We start from the raw sequence: 23902 nt of genomic DNA on the forward strand, positions 1-23902 counted from the left end.
ATGTGTCTGTTAAGGCCATACTGTGTAAGTCCCTCCCCAATCAACCGCTCCCAAAGTGAGAGCAGGAAGTAGAAGACAGACGTGTCACCCTGTGTGACATCCTGCTTCCAACGATGCAGTTCTCTACAAAGTAAGACAGAAGAGACTCGAAGCAGATGTCATATGCTCCAGCAATGGGGAAGTGATCATTTATATATTCGTCCAATTACAGCGACCCAGGAGTGTGGGGTGCACCCCTCATCTATCTATCTCAGAGACATTAAAAGTGTGTGTGCGTGTGTGTGTGTGCCTGTATACCATTGCCCGGTGTTTAGACGCTGTCAGACATACACTGAGGTCAACAAAGCGGCAGCTTTACGGCTGGGGAAAGCAGTATTTCTATCTAGGTAAACAAATGATCAGGAATAAATTAGAAATGAAAACACAAAACACACACGTAAGATGTGGATTCTGGTGAAGTTTGTTTTTTCTGTCAGATACATGCCCAGTCCCACGTTCACTGCATTTCTTTAGAGGCTATTTCTAGCAAGCCTCAAACAGGGGCTTCATTTACGAGAGGGCCAAGCCCAGACCTTCCCATGCTGCACTTGGGCGAGGCGGGGGAGCCTCTCGGCTCTCAGATTGGAGTCGGCTCAGTGTGCTCAGCCCAGACCCAGCAGCTTCTAAAGGCAGAACAAACTCTCCTCCAGTCATTGCACTGCTGAAATGACTTCCACATCTGTAAGAAACTGCATGGCTTTGTAAAAGCACGACGACTTGGAGAGGGAAAAATTTAGACGGGAGCGCAGAAACGATCTAACCACAAACTTCCTCTTCAGAAATAAATGTCAACCCCCACATCCCCCACACCCCAGTGACTGACACACGATCATGTGTGCGCAGGCACGCACGCACAAAAGCACACACACACACACACACACAATACCATACCATACCATACCATACCATACCAAATAGGTACATTGTGAATAAAAGTGTCAAAGAACTTGAATTGATGAAACACCCAAGTCTAAACAGGGCAGTTATTGGGTGTGCAATAACTGGGACTGGGTCCAAAGATGCCAACATGGCAGAGTCTAACTGACCCAGCTGAACCAGACACACCTAAACCATGAGGACATGAGGACAAAGATGGGAACACAAATATAAAACCACTGGTTGAGACTACAGACTCTGGCTAGAGAGGTCCATTGTCCACAGATCCACAAAGGAAATGAAACCATCACGGCCATGATTTGTGAGCAGCACCAACTGTGGTCCACGTACCTCCATAAAGGTGTTTGAAAAAGACTGAGAGAAGAGTACCCTTGACCTCTAACACAAGAGAGATCCTATGCAGGACCAGGATCTTTGGCTTAACAGAAATGCCATACACACAGCCACAGGGAGGGAGTTGTTGTATTTTTTATTTGTTTAACCTTTATGCAACCAGGCATGTCAGTTAAGAACAAATTATTATTTGCAATGACGGCCTACACCGGCCAAACCCGCACGACGCTGGGCCAATTGTGTGCCACCCTATGGGACTCCCAATCACAGCCAGTTGTGATACAGCCTAGATGACACAGTAAACTACTGTAAAGTCTCAAAGTTAAGTATGGATTTGACCAACATTCTGCTGTGGTCTAAGCAACAGTATTATATTAGAAAAGCACACAAGGAGTTGTGCTGTATACTGTCCTGTGGTCAGTGTGGTGTCCCTGCCTTGGCCAGCCCTGGGAGACACTGACCCCATCCCAGGTCAGCTCCACTCCACTGGGGCACTCCTCCCCTCCCTCCCCTCTACAGCCCAACTCCAACTGGCCTGAGGCTGAGCTATCCTCCCATCCCATCCATCCCAGCCACCCTCAGTCTCTCTGTGAGTCTCTGAGCTTATAAGAGCAGTTGCACAACATTCATGCTCTTAAGGAACGCCTTTGATTTGAGGAAAAAAAACAGCAGATGAAGGAATGTAGGGACTGGAGCTCAATCACTCAACATCACACAGCAGGACAGTATGACAGGGGGGCGTCCATATTTCTGAGGCCTTGTTTTGCACCTGACAATAGCAATCATGTTGGGGTACAACAGGACACTAGTGTACTCGGATGAGAGTGGAGGCTAGCCGGTCTCTTTCAGGCTGTGCACATGGTTGTTTGCAGAGCCTTGGCACAGGGCCTGACAACAAGCATGACGCAGCCGAGCCACTGGCACAGGGCCTGGCAACAAGCATGACGCAGCCGAGCCACTGGCACAGGGCCTGGCAACAAGCATGACGCAGCCGAGCCACTGGCACAGGGCCTGGCAACAAGCATGACGCAGCCGAGCCACTGGCACAGGGCCTGGCAACAAGCATGACGCAGCCGAGCCACTGACACAGGGCTGGCAACAAGCATGACGCAGCCGAGCCACTGGCACAGGACCTGGCAACAAGCATGACGCAGCCGAGCCACTGGCACAGGGCCTGGCAACAAGCATGACGCAGCCGAGCCACTGACACAGGGCCTGGCAACAAGCATGACGCAGCCGAGCCACTGGCACAGGGCCTGGCAACAAGCATGACGCAGCCGAGCCACTGGCACAGGGCTCCTCATTTAGACACGTGCCAAAGGCTCGTCAGCAGATCTGGGTGCTCTCAGAGTAAAATAAAAGCACTTCAGAGAGAAGGAGAGCAGGGCTGCAGTCCCAGCCACAGGGGGCAGAGAGGGCAGTGAGCCCGCACACAGAGGACCATTGTCCACACACACCTCGTGGGTGCTAGTTTGTGTGTGTGTGTGTGTATGTGTGTGTGTGTGTGTGTGTGTGTGTGTGTGTGTGTGTGTGTGTGTGAATGCACGTCTGAATGCTAGGAAACAACTGCTATAACAGTACTAATTATGTTATTGAGTGTCTGGGACGTGTGTGGATGTGTATTATTCACACAGTGACCATCAGCATGTGGGGATAACAGATCCCACCCAGGGCCTGAGCTCCCTCTCCTTCTCTCTCTCTCTTTCTCCTTCTCTCTCTGACTCTCTCTCTCTCTCTCTCTCTCTCTGACTCTCTCTCTCTCTGACTCTCTCTCTCTCTCTCTCTGACTCTCTCTCTGACTCCCTCTCTCTGACTCTCTCTCTCTCTCTGACTCTCTCTCTCTGATTCTCTCTCTGACTCTCTCTCTCTCTCTGACTCTCTCTCACTCCGACTCTCTCTCTCTCTGACTCTCTCTCTCTCTCTCTGACTCTCTCTCTGACTCCCTCTCTCTGACTCTCTCTCTCTCTCTGACTCTCTCTCTCTGATTCTCTCTCTGACTCTCTCTCTCTCTCTGACTCTCTCTCACTCTGACTCTCTCTCTCTCTGACTCGCTCTCTCCTTCTCTCTTTCTCTGTGTCTCCAGGGTAAGTATGATGTGGTTCCCCCCTGTAATGTGTGTGTATTTCCAGGCAGTCACCATGCTGTGTCATCATGACTGTTCTGAAGTCATGCCTAAAAACATGTAAAGTTGACTTCGAAAGTAGTTTTGTTTTGGATTTAAGCCGTAACTTATTCTCCTAACCTGCTACGTTAATTCTCCTTACCTGCTACATTATTTATCCTAACCTGCTGTGTAAGTTCTGACATAAGCTGTATATTATCTAGTCGAAAACCCTGTTCTGATTCCACCCTCCCGACTCGACATCCTCTGACCCCCATCCTCCCCCATCTGACCCCCATCCTCCCATAAGCCTCCATCACAACCCCAACAATGGGCGGCAGCGTAGCCTAGCGGTTAGAGCGTTGAACTAGTAACCGAAAGGTTGCAAGATCGAATCCCTGAGCTGACAAGGTACTAATCTGTCATTCTGCCCCTGAACAAGGCAGTTAACCCACTGTTCCTAGGCCGTCATTGAAAATAAGAATTTGTTCTTAACTGACTTGCCTAGTTAAATAAAGGTAAAATATATATATATATTTTAAATGCTGTGCTCTGGGCAGGGCTACATCTAGGTTGGGAGTCTTCAGGTTCCGGTTCAAAGTCACAAACACACAGAGACAGATGCCCATGTTCCCCTCTCCTCCCCTCTCCCCTCCAGGTCTGTGAAACCATGCCAGCTGCCTACCCCGCACCACTCTCTCCCCTTTCCCCTCACCTTGCCCTCTGGATGGGCTGTGACAGCTGCCTCTGTGCCCCCCTGGTGACTCAGCAACCCCCACTGGGCAGGTCAGCAACCGGCAGGAAGTGACAAACACACTAGTGCCCAGTTCTACTACCACATCCTCACCAACAGCCCATTCATACTGTACACTCCCACCCACCCAACCTTAACGAGCAAAACAGGAACATAGTCACAAAACACCATATGGGCTTAAACAAACTGGTCTTAAATAGGTACCAGTGCCCACACACTAAAGTCTATAATGGTAACTACAGGGTAGAATACCCACACACTAAAGTCTATAATGGTAACTACAGGGTAGAATACCCACACACTACAGTCTGTAATGGTAACTACAGGGTACAATACCCACACACTAAAGTCTGTAATGGTAACTACAGGGTAGAATACCCACACACTACAGTCTGTAATGGTAACTACAGGGTAGAATACCCACACACTAAAGTCTATAATGGTAACTACAGGGTAGAATACCCACACACTACAGTCTGTAATGGTAACTACAGGGTAGGATACCCACACACTAAAGTCTGTAATGGTAACTACAGGGTAGAATACCCACACACTAAAGTCTGTAATGGTAACTACAGGGTAGAATACCCACACACTACAGTCTGTAATGGTAACTACAGGGTAGAATACCCACACACCAAAGTCTGTAATGGTAACTACAGGGTAGAATACCCACACACTAAAGTCTGTAATGGTAACTACAGGGTAGAATACCCACACACTACAGTCTGTAATGGTAACTACAGGGTAGGATACCCACACACTAAAGTCTGTAATGGTAACTACAGGGTAGAATACCCACACACTAAAGTCTGTAATGGTAACTACAGGGTAGGATACCCACACACTAAAGTCTGTAATGGTAACTACAGGGTAGAATACCCACACACTAAAGTCTGTAATGGTAACTACAGGGTAGAATACCCACACACTACAGTCTGTAATGGTAACTACAGGGTAGAATACCCACACACTACAGTCTGTAATGGTAACTACAGGGTAGAATACCCACACACTACAGTCTGTAATGGTAACTACAGGGTAGAATACCCACACACTAAAGTCTGTAATGGTAACTACAGGGTAGAATACCCACACACTAAAGTCTGTAATGGTAACTACAGGGTAGAATACCCACACACTAAAGTCTGTAATGGTAACTACAGGGTAGAATACCCACACACTAAAGTCTGTAATGGTAACTACAGGGTAGAATACCCACACACTAAAGTCTGTAATGGTAACTACAGGGTAGAATACCCACACACTAAAGTCTGTAATGGTAACTACAGGGTAGAATACCCACACACTAAAGTCTGTAATGGTAACTACAGGGTAGAATACCCACACACTAAAGTCTGTAATGGTAACTACAGGGTAGAATACCCACACACTAAAGTCTGTAATGGTAACTACAGCGTAGAATACCCACACACTACAGTCTGTAATGGTAACTACAGGGTAGAATACCCACACACTACAGTCTGTTATGGTAACTACAGGGTAGAATACCCACACACTAAAGTCTGTAATGCAATACTACACAGTGTGAGTGACTTCACCTTTGCCCCTAAGATGACTTAGATGTGGATATGTGAATGTGTACTGTGTGGGTGTTTTTGTAATGGTGTGTGTGTGGATGTGTAGTTTGTGTGTGTGAGTAAGGCCTCCCAGGCCCGGGGACTGGCCCTCTACAGCAGGGACCCAGAGGGGCCGGCCGGGGGCTCCAGCCATGGGAGGGAGGGACCCTATCAGACTGTACTGATGGACATTCATTGTCTACAGCAACAACCACAGCTGCTTCTCAACCTGGCTACCCAACCCCCAGCCTCCATCTCCCCCTCCCTCTATCCCAGTATCTATATCTGTTCCCTCCCCTCTGCTCTGCTAGATATGGAGAAGCAGGAAGTCCCTGGGAGTTGAGTCAGCAACGGGAGTAGTGTGTGCAATCCTAGTCAGGGCTGAGTTGTTTTTTGTCAGATACAGTGTCAGTCTATCCATATCTTTGAGCACACACACATCCTTCATCGTTGAGATCAAAACACACACACACACACACACACACACATACACACACAGGTGTGACCAGGTGCAGTTGAGATGCATACAAACCAAGAAGAGATAGAGCACGCTTCTCTCTGATGGAAGTTGAACGTTTACACTATTGTCTCGGGCACATATACCAATCCACACCCACACATCAATACTCAGACAAACACCCTCACACACAACTCTCCGATACTCCACCCACACCACCTGCCAGAGAAACAAAGAAACAGAGGTATTAGCCTTGTTTTGCCCCTTGCGCTCACCCGTTCTCCCCGCCCCTCCAAGCCCTATAATTACCCCTCACCACTGAGTCAGGACAGGGCGGTTATAGCCCTTTTACTGACCCCCTCCCGCCCAAACCCAGTTATAGCCCCCTAACTGACCCCCTCCCACCCAAACCCAGTTATAGCCCCCTAACTGACCCCCTCCCACCCAAACCCAGTTATAGCCCCCTAACTGACCCCCTCCCACCCAAACCCAGTTATAGCCCCCTAACTGACCCCCTCCCACCCAAACCCAGTTATAGCCCCGTAACTGACCCCCTCCCACCCACACCCAGTTATAGCCCCCTAACTGACCCCCTCCCACCCAAACCCAGTTATAGCCCCCTAACTGACCCCCTCCCACCCAAACCCAGTTATAGCCCTCTAACTGCCCTGCATTCACCTGACACCATGCCAGGGCAGAACTCACAAACATACATACATACAATCACAGACAGCCTAGCAGACAGCCTAGCAGACAGCCTAGCAGACAGCCTGGCAGACAGCCTGGCAGACGGCCTAGCAGACAGCCTAGCAGACAGCCTAGCAGACAGTCTGGCAGACAGCCTGGAGGACAGCCTAGCAGACAGCCTAGCAGACAGTCTGGCAGACAGTCTGGCAGACAGACTATTCCATGGATATATGTTCCTAATCAGAGGATAACTGCGCCTGCTAAGCCTGATTCTGTAATGCAGTAACACTGACTCAAATTCAGTGAGGCCTCCTCTACGTCATTTCCCAATTCAAGTCATCAAAATGGATTGTTTCTATCAATCCAGCCGGTGATACAGCTTTACTGTGTCCTTTATATTATTTAGAATTGTACAACCCAAAAAGCTATCCAATTTAATAGAAGCCTTATTATCTGGGTGGTAAGGAAAACTTTGTCACTTTGTCAGCCAGATTATGAGTCAGTTTGGTTATGATTCCACTTTTTTCTCCCATTTATACGTTTACTGGGAATAAGGTACAGGGTAGTTGGGGACACAGAGTACACTATGTAAAATAATTTCTCGCACGAACACCATACACATGATATCCATTTCTCAGTTTTTACAGATGGCTGTTTAACTTAAGTAAATATCATGCAAAGGCAAATTCAGCATTTGGATAAAGTTTCTAACCACAGGAGAATGGGAGAGAGACTGCAGGGACAGGCTACAGAGGAGAATTGGCTGAGTCTACAAAACCCCAGATGATTCTGAGAATTCACATCAGATAGTCACAGACACTAATATAAACATCGCTCTTAGATATGGAATTGTTATTATCTAAAAGTAGTAAATTAACTCAATTTTTAACAAAAAAGGAACAAATGAACAAAATAATGGTTGAAAATAAAATAGAAGAATATTAGCATTTCAAAAGAACGTGTTGGCGGGCTCAGTTTTCATGGAAAGAGGTAACGACAGTCAAAATAAAGAATAAGCAGGCTTGCCAAGATCTTTGGGGACTTGATTTCTCAGGCACTCTAGAAATACTTGGACCCAAGTCCAGCTTCACGCCTGCCATTTTCCCTCTCTGTACAATACTATCAGGGGGATATAGGAACTGGACAGGGAATACTGGGTTGTAGGGCGCCGCTTGGCCCCTCCCCAGACTCACCCATTACAGTGTCAGGTTGGAAGCAGAGGGGCGAGACACGACCCTACAGGCCAAATGACCACACAGGTCTCCCTCTGCAGCCAGAAGAGAACATAGTTCCTGGAATAGTGACCAGGAATGCTGTCGGCAAATACACACTGTATTTCTCACCTGTTACCTGAGGCTTCTGGAGAAATAAATCCCAAAGCAGGATGCTTCCCTCTCCTCCCTCCTAGACAACAATGCGATCTGATTGCTCCCACTCAGGGGGATGGAAGGAGGGTGGGAGGTTCAGACTTGCATCAGTACAGACACTGAAGTCTTTCACCTACTCATCTGGGCTATCCATCTATGACATTTACGCAGGAACAATTTAGTATAATTCATATTTAATTCACTCATGAAATGTTGATTAAGTGACCTGCTCAGATGCAACATGACCATCCAGTTAGGTCCCTTCCAAACTCCCAGGAATCAGAATCAGTTGAGGAATTCCACAGTATCATGGAATGTTGATTATTCTGGAGGGCAAGGCGATTGGGAAACAAAGAAAAGAAAATCTTTAAATTGGCAGGAGGAGAGCGAGAAGGTGAGTGGTCAACTGAAACACTTTTGGTGGAAAAGTGTGATGTCTATAAAAAGAAAACAAAAGAAATGAAGAACTCGTGTAACTCTTGCTATTAACCTCAGACTGAGCAATAGATGTTTGCAACCTGGACTCAGGGGTAGACGTAACATATAAATAGTAAATCTGGGACACTCCATTTAGTTTGATATGTTATGTTTCATACGGTATGTATTAATTTCTGGATGTCCATCATCCATTTCGTATGATATCACAAATTACAATTCATATGATATGTTATGAATTCCAATTTGTTGTGGCTAATGTTATCTAGCTAGGTGGCTAAGTGACTAACGCCAATGTCCAGTTATAAGTCAACATGCTCTCACGTCTCATTGTGAAATGAACAATGCTCCTGTAGGTGGTAGAACAGTTAAGTAATAACAGCTAAATGTTATATTTTTTGTACGTCTTCGAAAGTAGCCATGAAAATGGCCAACCAGAGCTCACCTGTTTCATTTGACTGTAAGATTACATTTTTCATTCAGGAAGCCATGAAATGTTCCATTTCTTTGTACACCACAATAAAGCCTGCGAGTGGTCATTGATCTGAGGCTTGGGATAGAGGAAGAGGAAATTTGAGCTGTGGAGCTATAACGAGAACCCTATGGGAAGACTAGAGGAAGGAGTATGATTGACTTGTGCTGGGAAAAACAAAGCTTCTCTTTCCCCAGCACAGACAGTTCTGTCCCAACAGACAGTCAAAACAGGAACATTTTGGTAAAAATCAAATTCAAGTAAAGGACATGGCATAGCCAAGAATACAAAGAACCCCTCTTTTTAACAAACATCAAACAATTCACATCAGATCAGAGGAACACGAGGAGGGCTCAGTGCACAATGGGCATGACAGAGCAGCAGGAATCAATTAGTGGGCACACTTTGATGATGTCATTGACAAGTAATCTGCTAGTGGAGTGGCTTCTGTTTGAGGGAGACGGAAACAAGAGCCCCCACCACAGAACGAGCCGGCCCACTGTGCTCCTCGCAGAGAAGCTAGTCCATCATCCTCCCTCCACCCTGGCCTTCACCCAGTCGCCCCTCTCCTCATCAGTGTCAGGAGTGAGGGCTGATGCCTCCCTACCCCCTCCCCCATCCTACACTCATTACTACCAGGTCCATTTCAGCCAGACTTAAGTACAAACTCCATTAAATATGTATGGACTAACTATAGTAGCTTTATGACATTAAGGATGTAAACTTTAAACTTAGCAACCGACCAATTGGTATTTGTGTGGCTTCCTGAGATAATTTCGTAGCCCTTCCCAAACACCACACCCTGCATAATGTTGGGTCTGAAGATGTTGAGCAAATTAATCTCTCTCATTTTGTTTCCTTCAATAACCACCACCGTCAGCAGAAGCAGCAGCAAGCGGAGCTGCTAAATGAAAGCGGTTCCCCCTCTCTGGCTCTGTAACAAGGTTAACTGTCAAGCTGTTCCCCCTCTCTGGCTCTGTAACAGGGTTAACTGTCAAGCTGTTCCCCCTCTCTGGCTCTGTAACAAGGTTAACTGTCAAGCTGTTCCCCCTCTCTGGCTCTGTAACAAGGTTAACTGTCAAGCTGTTCCCCCTCTCTGGCTCTGTAACAAGGTTAACTGTCAAGCTGTTCCCCCTCTCTGGCTCTGTAACAAGGTTAACTGTCAAGCTGTTCCCCCTCTCTGGCTCTGTAAACAAGGTTAACTGTCAAGCTGATCCCCCTCTCTGGCACTGTAACAAGGTTAACTGTCAATCTGTTCCCCCTCTCTGGCTCTGTAACAAGGTTAACTGTCAAGCTGTTCCCCCTCTCTGACTCTGTAACAAGGTTAACTGTCAAGCTGTTCCCCCTCTCTGGCTCTGTAACAAGGTTAACTGTCAAGCTGTTCCCCCTCTCTGGCTCTGTAACAAGGTTAATTGTCAAACTGGCGCCAGGCGGCTCAAAAACATGTTTTGTGGCACATGACCCGTCATGAATATGGAGATTGGCTCCGTAAGTGCAATGCTAGGCAGACAAACACGTACATAAAAACACAGTCACAAACCCACACACAATCCCGCGCACACACACACACCCACTCACACACTGGCTGGTCTTGGGAACAAGCGAAGAAGCTTTAACACAAAACTATTAAAACTCCAATTCCTGTGGTGACGCCTCAGACTGCAGTCCCTTTCATAATGGAGTCATTTACTCTGAATCTTCCCTGCGCTATCTGCCCCCGAGCGAAAATTCTTACATCCAGAGACAGGCCAAAGATTTATAGAGTCTGCTGCCTCTGAGGCCCGCTCTCTGTCTCTCTCTGTTCTAGCCCTATGACAGACACCAACACACCTACACAGTCTCACTATGGCTTACTGCTGTAATACCAAGACTGTAGCTCAAAGGTTTAGGAGTCATTCTGCCACTTTCTTCATGTATTTGTGCTCTTAACACAGAGTGGAAGCACACTGTGGATGGTCTACACCAGCAGCAAGAAGCCAATCAGTTAACAAGCCTACAAACCCAACCTTGTGGCATGGCCATGCAGACAGAACCCAATTTATGCATTGTATAAAGGGAAACCACACACAAGTGCTACTGATGAACAGAGTAGAGAGGGAGATTTGGACAAGATGCCAAACATAATATCTCTTAAACTCTTAAAGCTGAACCATGCTCCAAAACCCTAAGTGTCTCACATTTCAACAATATTGAGTTGAGGAGACAGAGTTCATATTTAAGAGTCTATCTTCCCTTCTCTTGTAACAGTAAAAATCCTATTTTATCAAATGGGCATGACTTCAGTCCAGGTAGTCTGTGTAGAGGTTCTTGACCTAGCCTAAAGAGATGCCCTACAATCCCATGGTGAGTCATCAGTATCAATGCAGTTCCGTAACAACAAAGCGTCAATCAGTGTTGTAAAGCACTTACGTATAAAATAATTCAGAGCACTACTTAAGTCGTTTTTTGGGGCATCTGTACTTTACTATATATATTTTGATTACTTTTACTTTTACTTACTACATTCTTAAAGAAAATAATGTACTTTTTACTCCTTACATTTTGAATGCTTAGCAGAACAGGAAAATGGTCCAATTCACGCACTTATCAAGAGAACATCCCTGGTCATCCCTACTGCCTCTGATCTGGCGGACTCACTAAACACAAATGCTTCGTTTATAAATTATGTCAGTGTTGGATTGTGCTCCTGACTATCCGTAAATTAAAAAAACTAGAAAATTGTGCCGTCGGGTTTGCCTAATATAAGGAATTTGAGATTAAATATACTTATACTTTTGATACTTAAGTATATTTAAAATCAAATACTTCTGGACTTTTATTCAAGTAGTATTTTACTGGGTGACTTTCACTTTTACTTGAGTCATTTTCTGTTAAGGTATCTTTACTTTTACTCAAGTATGACATTTGGGTACTTTTCCCACCACTGGCATCAATGGAGGATCCTCATCAGAGACCCCTTATCTCTCTGAACTCATGTCTGAGGTAAGCTAACTTCACTTGGAACAGATTAATAACTGATTACAACACATTGAATCATCCCCTTCCCCGGTCTGCTACTGTAGAAATTCAAACACCCTGCACTTCTGCTGCCTGTCACAGTATGAGGACCTGAGTTAAGGACTCTATACTCGATGCTTCTGTGGCAGTTATACAACTTCCTGTTCTGCTCTGTGAATTTTAAACAGTATGCTGCTGTGTATTCATTTCTGTCTCTGATGATTTTCTGAAGGCACTGTTAGCTATTCTTTGGCACTCCAATCTAATCAACTTAATATTGGACAAGGGAGTTAGGGTCCATGACCATTAGGGCAGTGTGGATGATCCACTGGACTAACCAGGGTTCTGGTACAAAACAGTTGGCTACTGGGAGCCCCTGGCTGGGACAGGGTTAGCGGCTCCTCCCCAGGCCCTACTAGCTACCGCTAAAATTAACCTCCCACACAGCTGGTTCCCATTAGCCTGTAGTGACACTCAAAGCCTGTACTTAAGCTCTACTGGGGGGGGGGGGGCACCGTCTGTTTTCAATGGTTTATTCACCTGCGCACAAGAGAGAAATGTGAGAGAGAGAGACCAAGAGTGAGAGACCTGAACAGCGAGTGAGAGAAACACCACAAAAGAGATATAGAAAGACCTAGAGACAGACCAAAAAAGAGAGAGACCAGAAGAGATAAAGAGAGAGCGGTAGAGAGACCTAAAGATACCAAGAGAGCGAGAGAGAGAGAGAAAGAGACAGAGACAGCGGCAGAGAGGGAGAGAGGGAGAGAGAGAGAGAGAGGGAGCTACAGTGTGAGCGAGGGCAGAAGAGAGAGAAAGAGAGGGAAAAAGAGGGAAAGAGAGAGAGAGTCCCTGGGCTCACACTGCGCTGTGGTTGGTTCTGACTCCATCAATCAGAAACACCAAGACCCATAAAATCACTCACTTTTCATGGAAAGAATATTATAACTGCTCCCTATTCATCTGTTACTCTGGGTTGGCGCTGGGTGGTGGTGAGGGTAGAGCTGCATGCTATATGCTCTTTATGGACCTCACACTTCAACTGGGCATAGGGGGAACATGCCATACATACAGAGACATGGCTGATGTATCTATAGGCCACACCTGGACAGTTCCCCCATGAAAACAGCTAGGCCAGGATCTTTGACAAATCATACAGTGCATGTTCCACTGGCTAAAGGACTTCATGAAATGCTTCAATATTTCACCTCCACAGTTTGCTCTTTTATTTCAGACTTTTTAAATGTATTGAATGAATACAGCAGCAGACACAAACCGGTTAAACCCGCGTTATTTCAGTTAAACCAGTTATCACGTTTCCTCTTCTGACACCACTGACGCCACACGCTTTCACTTTTCACTGCAGACATTCTGTCTATTAACGTCTCCTAGCCAGGCAGTGTGATATGTGTTTGTGTAGAAGGTTAACAATCACACTAATTAAGAGCAGAGGTTGCAGCGTACGCAACATCTCTCCCAGCCTGACACCACTAGTCTGCAGGGAGGTAGAGTAGATAGGGGTAAAGTGAGAGGGAGCGAGGGAACGAGGGAGGCAGCAAGGGGGAGGGAGGGACGGGGAGCCCAGATAAAAATCCCACGTTCTCCAAGTAGGTTCCACCTTAGTTCCTAAAGAGAAGTACTTATGACAAGGAGCAGAGCAGTAGCACCCGTCTTGGGATTTATACCCTGTGTGTGTGTGTGTGTGTGTGTGTGTGTGTGTGTGTGTGTGTGTGTGTGTGTGTGTGTGTGTGTGTGTTCAAAAGTGCATGTGTTTGTGTAGGGTGACAGTGCTAGGAGCGTGGCTGTGACTAGGAGCTCCTTGGGGCTTATTTTGGAATAGGAGGGACTGAGGGCCCAGGGCTCATTAAAACTGCATGTTCTCTAAGCCTGCTAGAGGGGATAGGGGATAGGGTTACTACAAGGCCCCTGCCCCAGACACTCAGCGCCTCATCTGTAAAGTGCTCGGCACGCCTGACAACTCCCAGTCACGCCTTTTTAAATCATTAATGGGCAAAGATTAGTCCGTCAGCCTTGAGCCGAAAGGTCCATCGATTTCTCACGGATGCATTTTTAATGAGCACATTTCAGGGGCCTCTGGCACACCTTACATACGGCAACAGCCACGAGCACTCCAGGGGAGCAAATGAATACACAAACAAAACAATAACAAAAAATACAATCCTTCTAAACACTGCATCTTCATTGATGTGGAAACAAATGTGTCAAGTTTTAAGATTCCTTATCTAATCTGTTAAACAAATATAACGTTTTGGGTCATCTTTATACAATGACTAGTAAAATCTTCAGGGCTAAAATATGTATGTTTCCCATTGTTTTATTGAGCGCTCCATGGAAATAGAAGGGATGCAATCAGTCAGTGGTGTTTAATGGTTCAGATAATCATTTTATCACCTACTTTATTCAGTACGGCTCATCCTGGACCAGGCCCAAATCCCCGACACTCAAAGAAGGAAGAGGCGTCGTTATAGAGGATACCAGCGTGCGGGATACCTGACGAGTCCACGTCAGTGAGTGGATAAACCGCCTCTAACCTCCGCTCTTTTGGTGAACATACAATCACTGGAGAATAAACTTGACGAGCACCATTCGATCTATCTGATCATGTGATCTGAACAACTGTAATATCCTATGTTCCTCAGAGTCGTGGCCGGACATGGAAAACATTCAGTACCAGTCAAAAGGTTGGACACACCTACTCATTCAAGGATTTTTGACATTTTTACTATTTTCTACATTGTAGAATAATAGTGAAGACATCAAAACTATGAAACAACAAATTTGTAATCATGTAGTAACCAAAAAAAAAAGTGTTAAACAAATCCAAATATATGTTATATTTGAGATTCTTCAAAGTAGCCTTGATGTCAGCTTTGCATGCTCTTGGCATTCTCTCAACCATCTTCATGAGGTAGTCACCTGAAATGCATTTCAATTAACAGGTGTGCCTTATAAAAAGTTAATTTGTGGAATTTCTTTCCTTCTGAATGCGTTTGAGCCAATCAGTTGTGTTGTGACAAGGTAGGGGTGGTATACAGAAGATAGCCCTATTTTGTAAAAGAACAAGTCCATATTATGGCAAGAACAGCTCAAATAACCAAAGAGAAACGACAGTCCGTCATTACTTTAAGACATGAAGGTCAGTCAATGTGGAAAATTTGAAGAACTTTGAAAGTTTCTTCAAGTGCAGTCACAAAAACCATCAAGCGTTATGATGAAACTGGCTCTCATGAGGACCGACACACGAAAGGAAGACCCAGATATATCTCTGCTGCAGAGGATAAGTTCATTAGAGTTAACTGCACCTCAGATTGCAGCCCAAATAAATGCTTCATAGAGTTCAAGTAACAGATACATCTCAACATCAACTGTTCAGAGGAGACTGCGTGAATCAGGCCATCATGGTCGAATATTTGAAAAGAAACCACTACTAAAGGACACCAATAAGATGAAGAGACTTGCTTGGGCCAAGAAACATGCGCAATGGACATTAGACCAGTGGAAATCTGTCCTTTGGTCTGATGAGTCCAAATTGGAGATTTTTGGTTCCAACTGACGTGTCTTTGTGAGACGCAGTGAATGATCTCTGCATGTGTGGTTCCCACTGTGAAGCATGGAGGAGGTGTGATGGTGTGGGGGTGCTTTGCTGGTGACACTCTCTGTGATTTATTTACAATTCAAGTCACACTTAACCAGGATGGCTACCACAGAATTCTGCAGCGAAACTCCATCCCATCTGGTTTGCGCTTAGCGGGACTATCATGTGTTTTTCAACAGGACAATGACACAACACACCTCCAGGCTGAGTAAGAGCAATTTGACCAAGGAGGAGAGTGATGGAGTGCTGCATAGATGACTTGGCCTCCACAATCCCCCGGCCTCAACCCAATTGAGATGGTTTGGGATGAGTTGGACCACAGAGTGAAGGAAAAGCAGCCAACAAGTGCTCAGCATATGTGGAAACTCCTTGAAGACTGTTGGAAAAGCATTCCAGGTGAAGCTGGTTTAGAGAATGCCAAGAGTGTGCAAAGCTGTCATCAAGGCAAAGGGTGGCTACTTTGAAGAATCTAAAATCTAACATATATTTTGATTTGTTTAACACTTTTTGGGTTACTACATGATTCCATATATGCTATTTCATAGTTTTGATGTCTTCACTATTATTCTACAATGTAATTTTTTTTTTTTTAAATCCTTGGCTAAGTATTTGAGGTCCAAACTTGTGACTGGCACTGTACATATTACCTCAATTACCTCAACTACCTCGTACCCTGCACATTGACTCGGTACTGATACTCCTTTTACATAGCCTCGTTATTGTTATTTTATTGTGTGACTATTTTGTTTTTTATTTTTGTAAAGTTTTCTTACTTTTTAACTATGCATTGTTGGGAAAGAGCTCGTAATTAAGCATTTCTGGGTAAAGGCAACACCTGCTGTATTCGGCGCATGTGCCAAATATATTTTGATTTGACTTGACATTGACAGAGTTGGTAAGACCTGGAGACAGTCCCATGGACTGTCAGCTGTCATGGCTGCATCACCTTAACACGCCTGTAACAATAATAATACATTTTATTTTAAGTGTTTTTCACGACACACAAAGTCAGTTGACATTCACAAGAAATCAGTAGTATATAAAGCAATAAAATCACATATTAAATAAGTAAGTATATAAAAGTACACTAAACATGAGGACAGACTAACTGTGGAGAACACCTAGACATGATGACACACTAACCAGGGAAGTGAACTAGACAGAGGATAAAAGCTAATCCTGTGTGCAGAGGTGTGTCTTTAGAATATGTGTATGGATTTGAGGTTCTGACATGGAGAGGGAGGGAGTTCCAGAGTTGGGGAGCTGCACTGCTAAAAGCCTGGTTTCCCATAGAGTGGAGCCTGGTGAGAGGGAGGGTGAGGAGGCCAGTGTGTGAGGTGCACAGTGAACAGGTGGGAGTGTAGGGGTGCAGGAGGTCAGTAAGGTATGTGTGCGCCAGTCCATTGAGGGTTTTGTAGGTGAGCATGAGCAATTTGAAGATGATCCTATATTGAACTGGAAGCCAGTGGAGTTTGATGAGGGTGGAAGTGATGTGGTCCCAAAGTCTGGTGTGTGTGAGGACTCGTGCAGCTGAATTTTGAATATGTTGAAGTCTGTCTCGTGTTTTGGCGCGGAGTCTGTAGAGAATGGCGTTGTAGTAGTCTAGGCATGATAAAACAAAGGTGTGAATGAGGGTTTCAGCATTTGAGAGAGGGTCTGAGCCGTGAGATGTTTTTTTGAGGTGGAAGAAGGCTGACTTGGTGATGTTCTGGATGTGGGGTTCAAATGACAGAGTTGGGTCAAATGTAACACCAAGGTTCTTGACTGTGGAGTTGGAGTGGATGGTGCAGCCGTCGACCCAGTTTGTTAATGAGGGAGTTGAGGCCCATGAGCATAATCTCTGTTTTGTCGTTTAGTTTGAAAAACTTGGTTAAGCAATAATTTTTCACTTCACAGAGACAGTCAACAACAGAGGGGGGTGACCAAGTGGAGTTGGGTTTTGTGTGGATGTAGATGTGTGATCTGCATAACAGTGAAATCTGAGTCCAAATTGACAGAGGATCTGACCAAGGATTAGCATGTAAATACTAAACAGTAATGGACCTAACACTGAGACTTGTGGGATACCTTGTAATACAGCGGCTGGGGCAGACCTGTAGTTGCCAAGGAAGAAAAACTGTTGTCTATCAGATAGATAAGATTGGGACCAGGCAAGGGTTGTTCCAGAAACTCCAAGAAGCCTCTCCATGCGGTCAGTTAAAATCTGATGACAGACAGTGTCAAATGCTTGAGACAGGTCCAGGAGGATGCGGATTGAGATGTTCCCAGCATCAGAAGCACAGAGGTGGTAATTCACTATCTTTACCAAGGCAGTTTCAGTGCTATGCATAGCCCGGAAGCCCGACTGAAGGGTGAGACTGTTGCAGCATTTGATAGATAGCCTCCACTTTGTTTTGAAAGGATGCCAGAAAACTGTCACAGAGGTCGTGGTGATTGTGAGAGAGGCGTTGTCCAAGGGGCGGTGAAGTCTGTTGATGGTTGAGAAGAGCCCTCCTAGGTTTCCTTGTTCATTCCTTATGATGTTGGAGAAATAAGCAGATTTGGTTGTGGGAAGTGAGTTCTTGTAGTTGTGAATGTGGTCTTTGTAGACCTCCTCGTGGATAATGAGCCCTGGATAATAAGCCCTGGATAATAATCCCTGGATAATAAGCCCTGGATAATAAACCCTGCCCTGCAGTACTGTCAGAATCACAGGAAAAGCAAGGCTTTACTATAGAATTACTATTTATATACTATACTATACTGTAATATACTATTACTATATAACTATGATTGTATTTCTATGGTTGGAACAGTGTCATCATCTTCCTTCCTTATGGCTTTGAGGGAAACCACATACTGTAGTCGTGTGTTCATTGAGTTGGTAGAATGTGTTGGAATTACAGTGAGAAAAATGGGCATGCTAAAAAACAATAGGAGAAACAGTGAAGAGTGGGGTTTTAAGTGGACGGCAGGGCAGTGTTCTGTGTGAAGCAATAACATATCATTACGGAAAGCCCATGGTTTATCCCACCCAGAAAACATATCAATCTGAATCAACAGCCTGGATTCAATCAAACTGTCGTGAGATCAACCTCAACGTTTGGTGAAAAATTCTAGGAATACCTCGAGCCCATACCAAGCTCTTTACAGATCATTAGTGTGCGGTTACATGAGTTCACAGAAATGTCTGGGAAATAAAAAAGTGTCATAGATGAGGTTAAGAAAAATCACCTCTCAAAAGTTGAACAGATGAGATTAGAGGGAGGATAAAAAGAGAAGAGAGGAGAAGAGAAAAGAAAAGAGATGTCAGGATTACCTTTCCCGTCTCCCGGTCAAAGTCCACATAATCTCGTGTGGGTGTCTGCCTCTGCTCCCCGTGCAAGTTGGCTGGGAAGAACTGCAGCGAGAGGTTGGTGCCCGTCGCCACAAAAGCCTTTTAGAGGGAAATCAATACAAACAGGATCAGAACGCTGGGCCTGAGCATAAATTATGCAGCCCGTCATTTATTTTTCACATCAGAGAGACTAGTGTCTGGAGCCAGTGCTCCCAACACTCAGAGAAAGAAGGGGAAAAAACAAGAGTCATCATTTTCTCTATTTGGAGTATAGAGTTACGCACATCTGATTTTATTTTACCAACACTCGCTGTTGGAATACTGGGCAATAGAGAACTGACTTTAGAAATGACAGAGAGACTGAATGAGAGGGAGATGGCATGAGGGAGAGATGGCATGAGGGAGAGATGGGAGGAATACAGTAAGAAAGATGGAAGGAAAATCAATAATAGCTTAAAAGTAGACCCTGCCTGACACTAATGACACAGGGTCTAGATGATTTCTTCTGAATTATGTTCCCTGTGCTTGGTTGATGTTATGGAATTTACCAGCTCATAGGTAAAGATTTTAAACAACTGAACTCAAAACATGGACACAATGTTTGCTGTTGTTTTCACAGCATTACTTCAAACAGAATAAAGGAAAAAACAACACAGGCAGAATACACAAAACACATACTAACACAAAATAAAATATTATGACCATATAATTACTAAGGCTATAAGTGCATAGCATATATTCTGCCTTATTTAATTAACAAAGTCTATTTGAATGTATTTAATTTACTAACATTTTAGGTATGATGATGGTAATTTCAAATGGCTTTCTCAGTCAGAATAATTGTATTTTGAAATAGACACACTTGGGTGAATGGTAGGGTTAGGACCCAGAGCAAACAGTGACAGTAATAAATCAAACAATCCTCATAAAGCGCCAAAATACTTTCATCACAAAAAAAGAACTAATTACAAGTAGGCCTAGTCACAATATTATTATTGTGAATATCTTTGTGAATCTTTTTGTCTGAAAATGGCAGTGAATACACTGCAATGTCACGTTATTGTTTAATGGCATGAGGAAAAATCCTTGATTTGAATTAGCTTACCAAAACTATTTTAAAAATCTGACTCAAAAAGTGTGAAATGTTAGACTACTCTAAGAATATAAGTAATAGGCCTAGATAAAAAAATATATGTTTGACTTTATTACAGCAAATACCTTAGTACACTCTTAGAATGAACGGGGACTCGAGTAAACCCGGAGGAACCCCTGGAGTTCCTCAATGAACCATTGAGGTCAATGGTTCATGTTTGCACCTTTGGTTAGTTGAAGGGTTTCTTGGAGGAACCTTTAATGTTTCAATGCTGCAATGGGTAATCTTTTGATAGGCTGACACCTCTACAATTAAAAGGTTCAAAATGTAACCCCACCCATCACAAAAAGGTTCCAGTTTGAACCTTTAAACAGACCCTTTTCAAAGGAACCTTTTTCAACTGGAGAGGTTCCCCATGTGGCATTTTTTAGAACCCCCAAAGGTTCTTCCAGGGGCAGAGTCCTTTACTTAAGAGTGTAGCCTACGTGAAAATATTGTTATGACTGTAAAAGGAGTGAGCAGAGGGACTGTTTTATGTAGCCACTGTCTGTGCCGCCAGACCAGCTCTGCCCCGACTTCAGTCATTGTCAATGCTCCTGTTGTGTTTCTCTCCTCAAAAGGTTATTGAGACAGAGGCAGACCTTAATAGCCATGTCTGTCAGACACCTGATACATTAATCATATTATAGTGTTATTAATTTTTTTGTGAAATAATGTAATGAGGATGTTTTTTGTGTTGTTTGCCAGAGAATAAAGGATTAAGTCATGTTTTGGCTGATGTTTTATTAGAATTATTTTAAATGTAACCTTTATTTAACTAGGTATGTAAAATGTCTAGTTCCGTTCCGGGTGTCTATTTATGCAACATATTGACAAACACTTAAGGTTAGTGTAATGATGTCTGATTATAGTCTTATTATCGCAGTTGTATGCTGAACAGAAATGTTTACTCACTATTTCTGAGCGACCGTCTCTAGAAGCGTTCTGAAACCTGGCTTGCCTCTCCTCGTGCGGTCTGTCTCGGAAACCTGTGTATTTGATCTGAAAATATGAAGGGAAAAATGCATCAATAAAGTTAATCCCAGAGGGAAAAAAATACATAAGTAAGTAGGATGAATAGACTTTACTGTGAAGGCATGGCTCACTTTATGGCTCAGATGATAGTCTAAATTTGAAACACGTCTTTATTTTGATAAATTCTTACAATTCCGAGGTATCAGATTAATTTAATTCAAATGCATCTCCATTTAGCCTATTGAATGATACAATATGGGAAATAAATGTAGATTAGCCATGAGGCAAAGTCACCGTGAATGTCAGTGTTTCGCGCAGTGAGATGATGAGCGACTCAGATAAATTGATGGATTTAAAACAAATCAAAACTAAAAATAGTTTCATAACTCTTCCACTTTTTTGAAAAGTGTAGGCTTATTTAGACATTAAAATATGAAATAACGTATCAGATAAATTCAACAGTGCTTCATATCTATAATGGAAACCATATCCATCTTTCAGTAAGAAAATAATAAAAAGGGTATTCTGCTGTCTCAGCGCAACGTGCATTTCCACATTATGAGGTACTTTGTTTCCGCCACCAGATAAAATGTATCCAATGAGTAGACTTGCCTCGCACTCCCGACTGAGTTTTCTGAAGAATTCTTCGTTTTCAAACTTGCTCCTTTGATCCGGGACCACCCGAGGCATCTTGAAGCTTTGCTGAGAAATGTTCCTTGATTCTAATTGTTTTGTGAGCAAGACAAACCTTTGCCGTGAAATAACAGCAATCCCGCTTCTATTCTCTTCCGTCTTGTTTTGTAGCAATGTGCTAACGTAATATTTACCTAATTGTAAGCAGGGTCGTGATCTCTCCCCGCTTTCAAATCTAAACTACTGAGTGGTCAGTCTCTGCCACTGCAATGGATTAGGCTCAATTTCGCACTCGGCTATAATTCCCTCTCACCCTGAAGCGTGTGATCCCCGTCCACTGACAACAAACGCCCGCTCTCTCGACTTTATCTGTCGCGCTGCATACTTCCTGGCTCCTCGGAGTCCGATTTATGACTGTACACCCAAAATACTCCCCCCATTCACAATTCTCCTCACTACTGATCCCCAGTGCGCATGCGCTGAATTTAACAAACTTCAGAGCACAATAAATAGCTTTCCCATGTATATGTCCATGTCTCATGTTCCTTAGGCCAGAAACATAAAAAACAAATCTTTGTTCGTAAATTATTTGGATCAGTAGGCCTACCTTGTGAAGACATGTTTTCCATAAGCATAAGACTTATAAGACATAAGACATAAGAAAATGACAAGGCTTCTGAAACAATTACTCAAGGCAAATATTTATATCTCTGGGAGGCACATTAAGAAGAGGCATATGAGAGTACCCTAATGTTGTAGAACATTTGAATTCCTGGAAAATAGTTGCATGTAAAGCTACCGATTTGAAAACCCGGTCCCCATCTCTTTCCTCTCCTTATGTCAATCAAGGCCAAGGGCAATAGTGCTGCTTGTTGATAATTGGAAATGTTGAGGCACTTTGTGATCTGTCCCTCTCTCTCTCTCCCCCACACGCACACACACACACACACACACACACACACACACACACACACACACAAACATAATTTCATGATCCTAAATATTCTCTTTGTTTTTACTGTACACTTACTGATGATGGTTATGATTTGTATTCTCTTGTAGAACATATTGGCAATCTCAAGCCCTCCCTTGTGGAATGATTGGAAGATTATGCAATATCTACAAGGCATATAATAACTTGCCTGTGAAATGAAATTTAGCAAAATGTCATTCCAGTTACTAAACAGCACCAATCATGATTATTTTACTGTAAACAAAACAATTTACTCAGAGGAGTTAATTATTATAATTAACCACATATACTAATTAAAAAGCAAATACACATTTCTGTGAATCATTGAGATCAAAAGTAACTCATAAAAATGTGTGACTAATGTGAAATGTGTGGAGTATGTGTTTTAACTAGTATCTCCCTGAGGACTGTGGGAGGAGACAGGGAGTGGGAGAAAAACAGAGGGAAAGCAAGAGCAGAACAATGAAGAGGCCATGTACAGACGTCCTCGTCCTGTTTGAAAGATTGCAGTTATTACTTCACGCAATACAGTTTTCCATTGCTTTCAATACAGTTTTCCATTGCTTTCAATGTTGTACAACATTAACGCCTTAGACACACTTGTGGTTACAAGCTCCAAGTGCCATGATGAACTTGATGACCACTGACCAACAACTTAGATGTTGTCCAGTTGGCTTTTGGGGTGACTTCTGCTGCGGTGTACAGATCTTGATCGATGAGCACTTTGTCTGTGAGGAGGATATGGATTCCAAATAGACATGTCGGGGTCAAATAGCGAAGGGCGAATTGCCCATTCCACAATTCCAACTTTACAATCAACATCAATTCAAAAACATTTATATGAAGAAACATTTCATCACTTGGGTTTGTGCTGTCTGTATACTTAGCACTTATGTAAATGACAACTCTAAACCAAGGGGGAATGTGGCAGACAATTAGACTTTCAAAAGGCAATTTGGACCAATCACATACAGTATGTTGTTGAGGGTTCTTTTGTGGGAATTGTTGCTTTTATGAGCACTGTATCATTGCAGATTCTTTCTTGGATTGAGATCCTTCATGAGTAAATGTGTTAAAAGGAAAGGCTTCTGGCCAAATGAGGCATATGAGTGCTTTAATAACACCACAAAACACTAATTAA

General features: G+C 43.8%; 1 protein-coding gene across 3 annotated transcripts in view; it reads right to left on the reverse strand.

Annotated features, from left to right (window-relative positions):
- LOC110494854 (core-binding factor subunit beta) overlaps positions 1–22255 on the reverse strand; it is a 49100-nt gene extending 26845 nt beyond the window's left edge. Inside the window, exons 1-4 of one of the 3 annotated variants that reach the window (XM_090206177.1) lie at positions 21768–22214; positions 21096–21182; positions 19031–19147; positions 16692–18245 (exon numbers count right to left, since the gene is read on the reverse strand). In XM_090206177.1, coding sequence (XP_090062303.1) covers positions 18240–18245; positions 19031–19147; positions 21096–21182; positions 21768–21845 — 288 coding nt within the window. In that variant the 5' untranslated portion in view covers positions 21846–22214 and the 3' untranslated portion in view covers positions 16692–18239. Of the gene's footprint in view, positions 1–16691; positions 18246–19030; positions 19148–21095; positions 21183–21767 lie in introns of those variants that run through there. The other 2 variants (XM_021570198.3, XM_021570186.3) reach the window with 2 other exon arrangements.
- Positions 22256–23902: the final 1647 nt, after the last annotated feature.

This window comes from Oncorhynchus mykiss, chromosome 2 (assembly GCF_057628025.1).
Source record: "Oncorhynchus mykiss isolate SJ-2025 chromosome 2, ASM5762802v1, whole genome shotgun sequence".
In the NCBI taxonomy this organism is placed as follows: domain Eukaryota; kingdom Metazoa; phylum Chordata; class Actinopteri; order Salmoniformes; family Salmonidae; genus Oncorhynchus; species Oncorhynchus mykiss.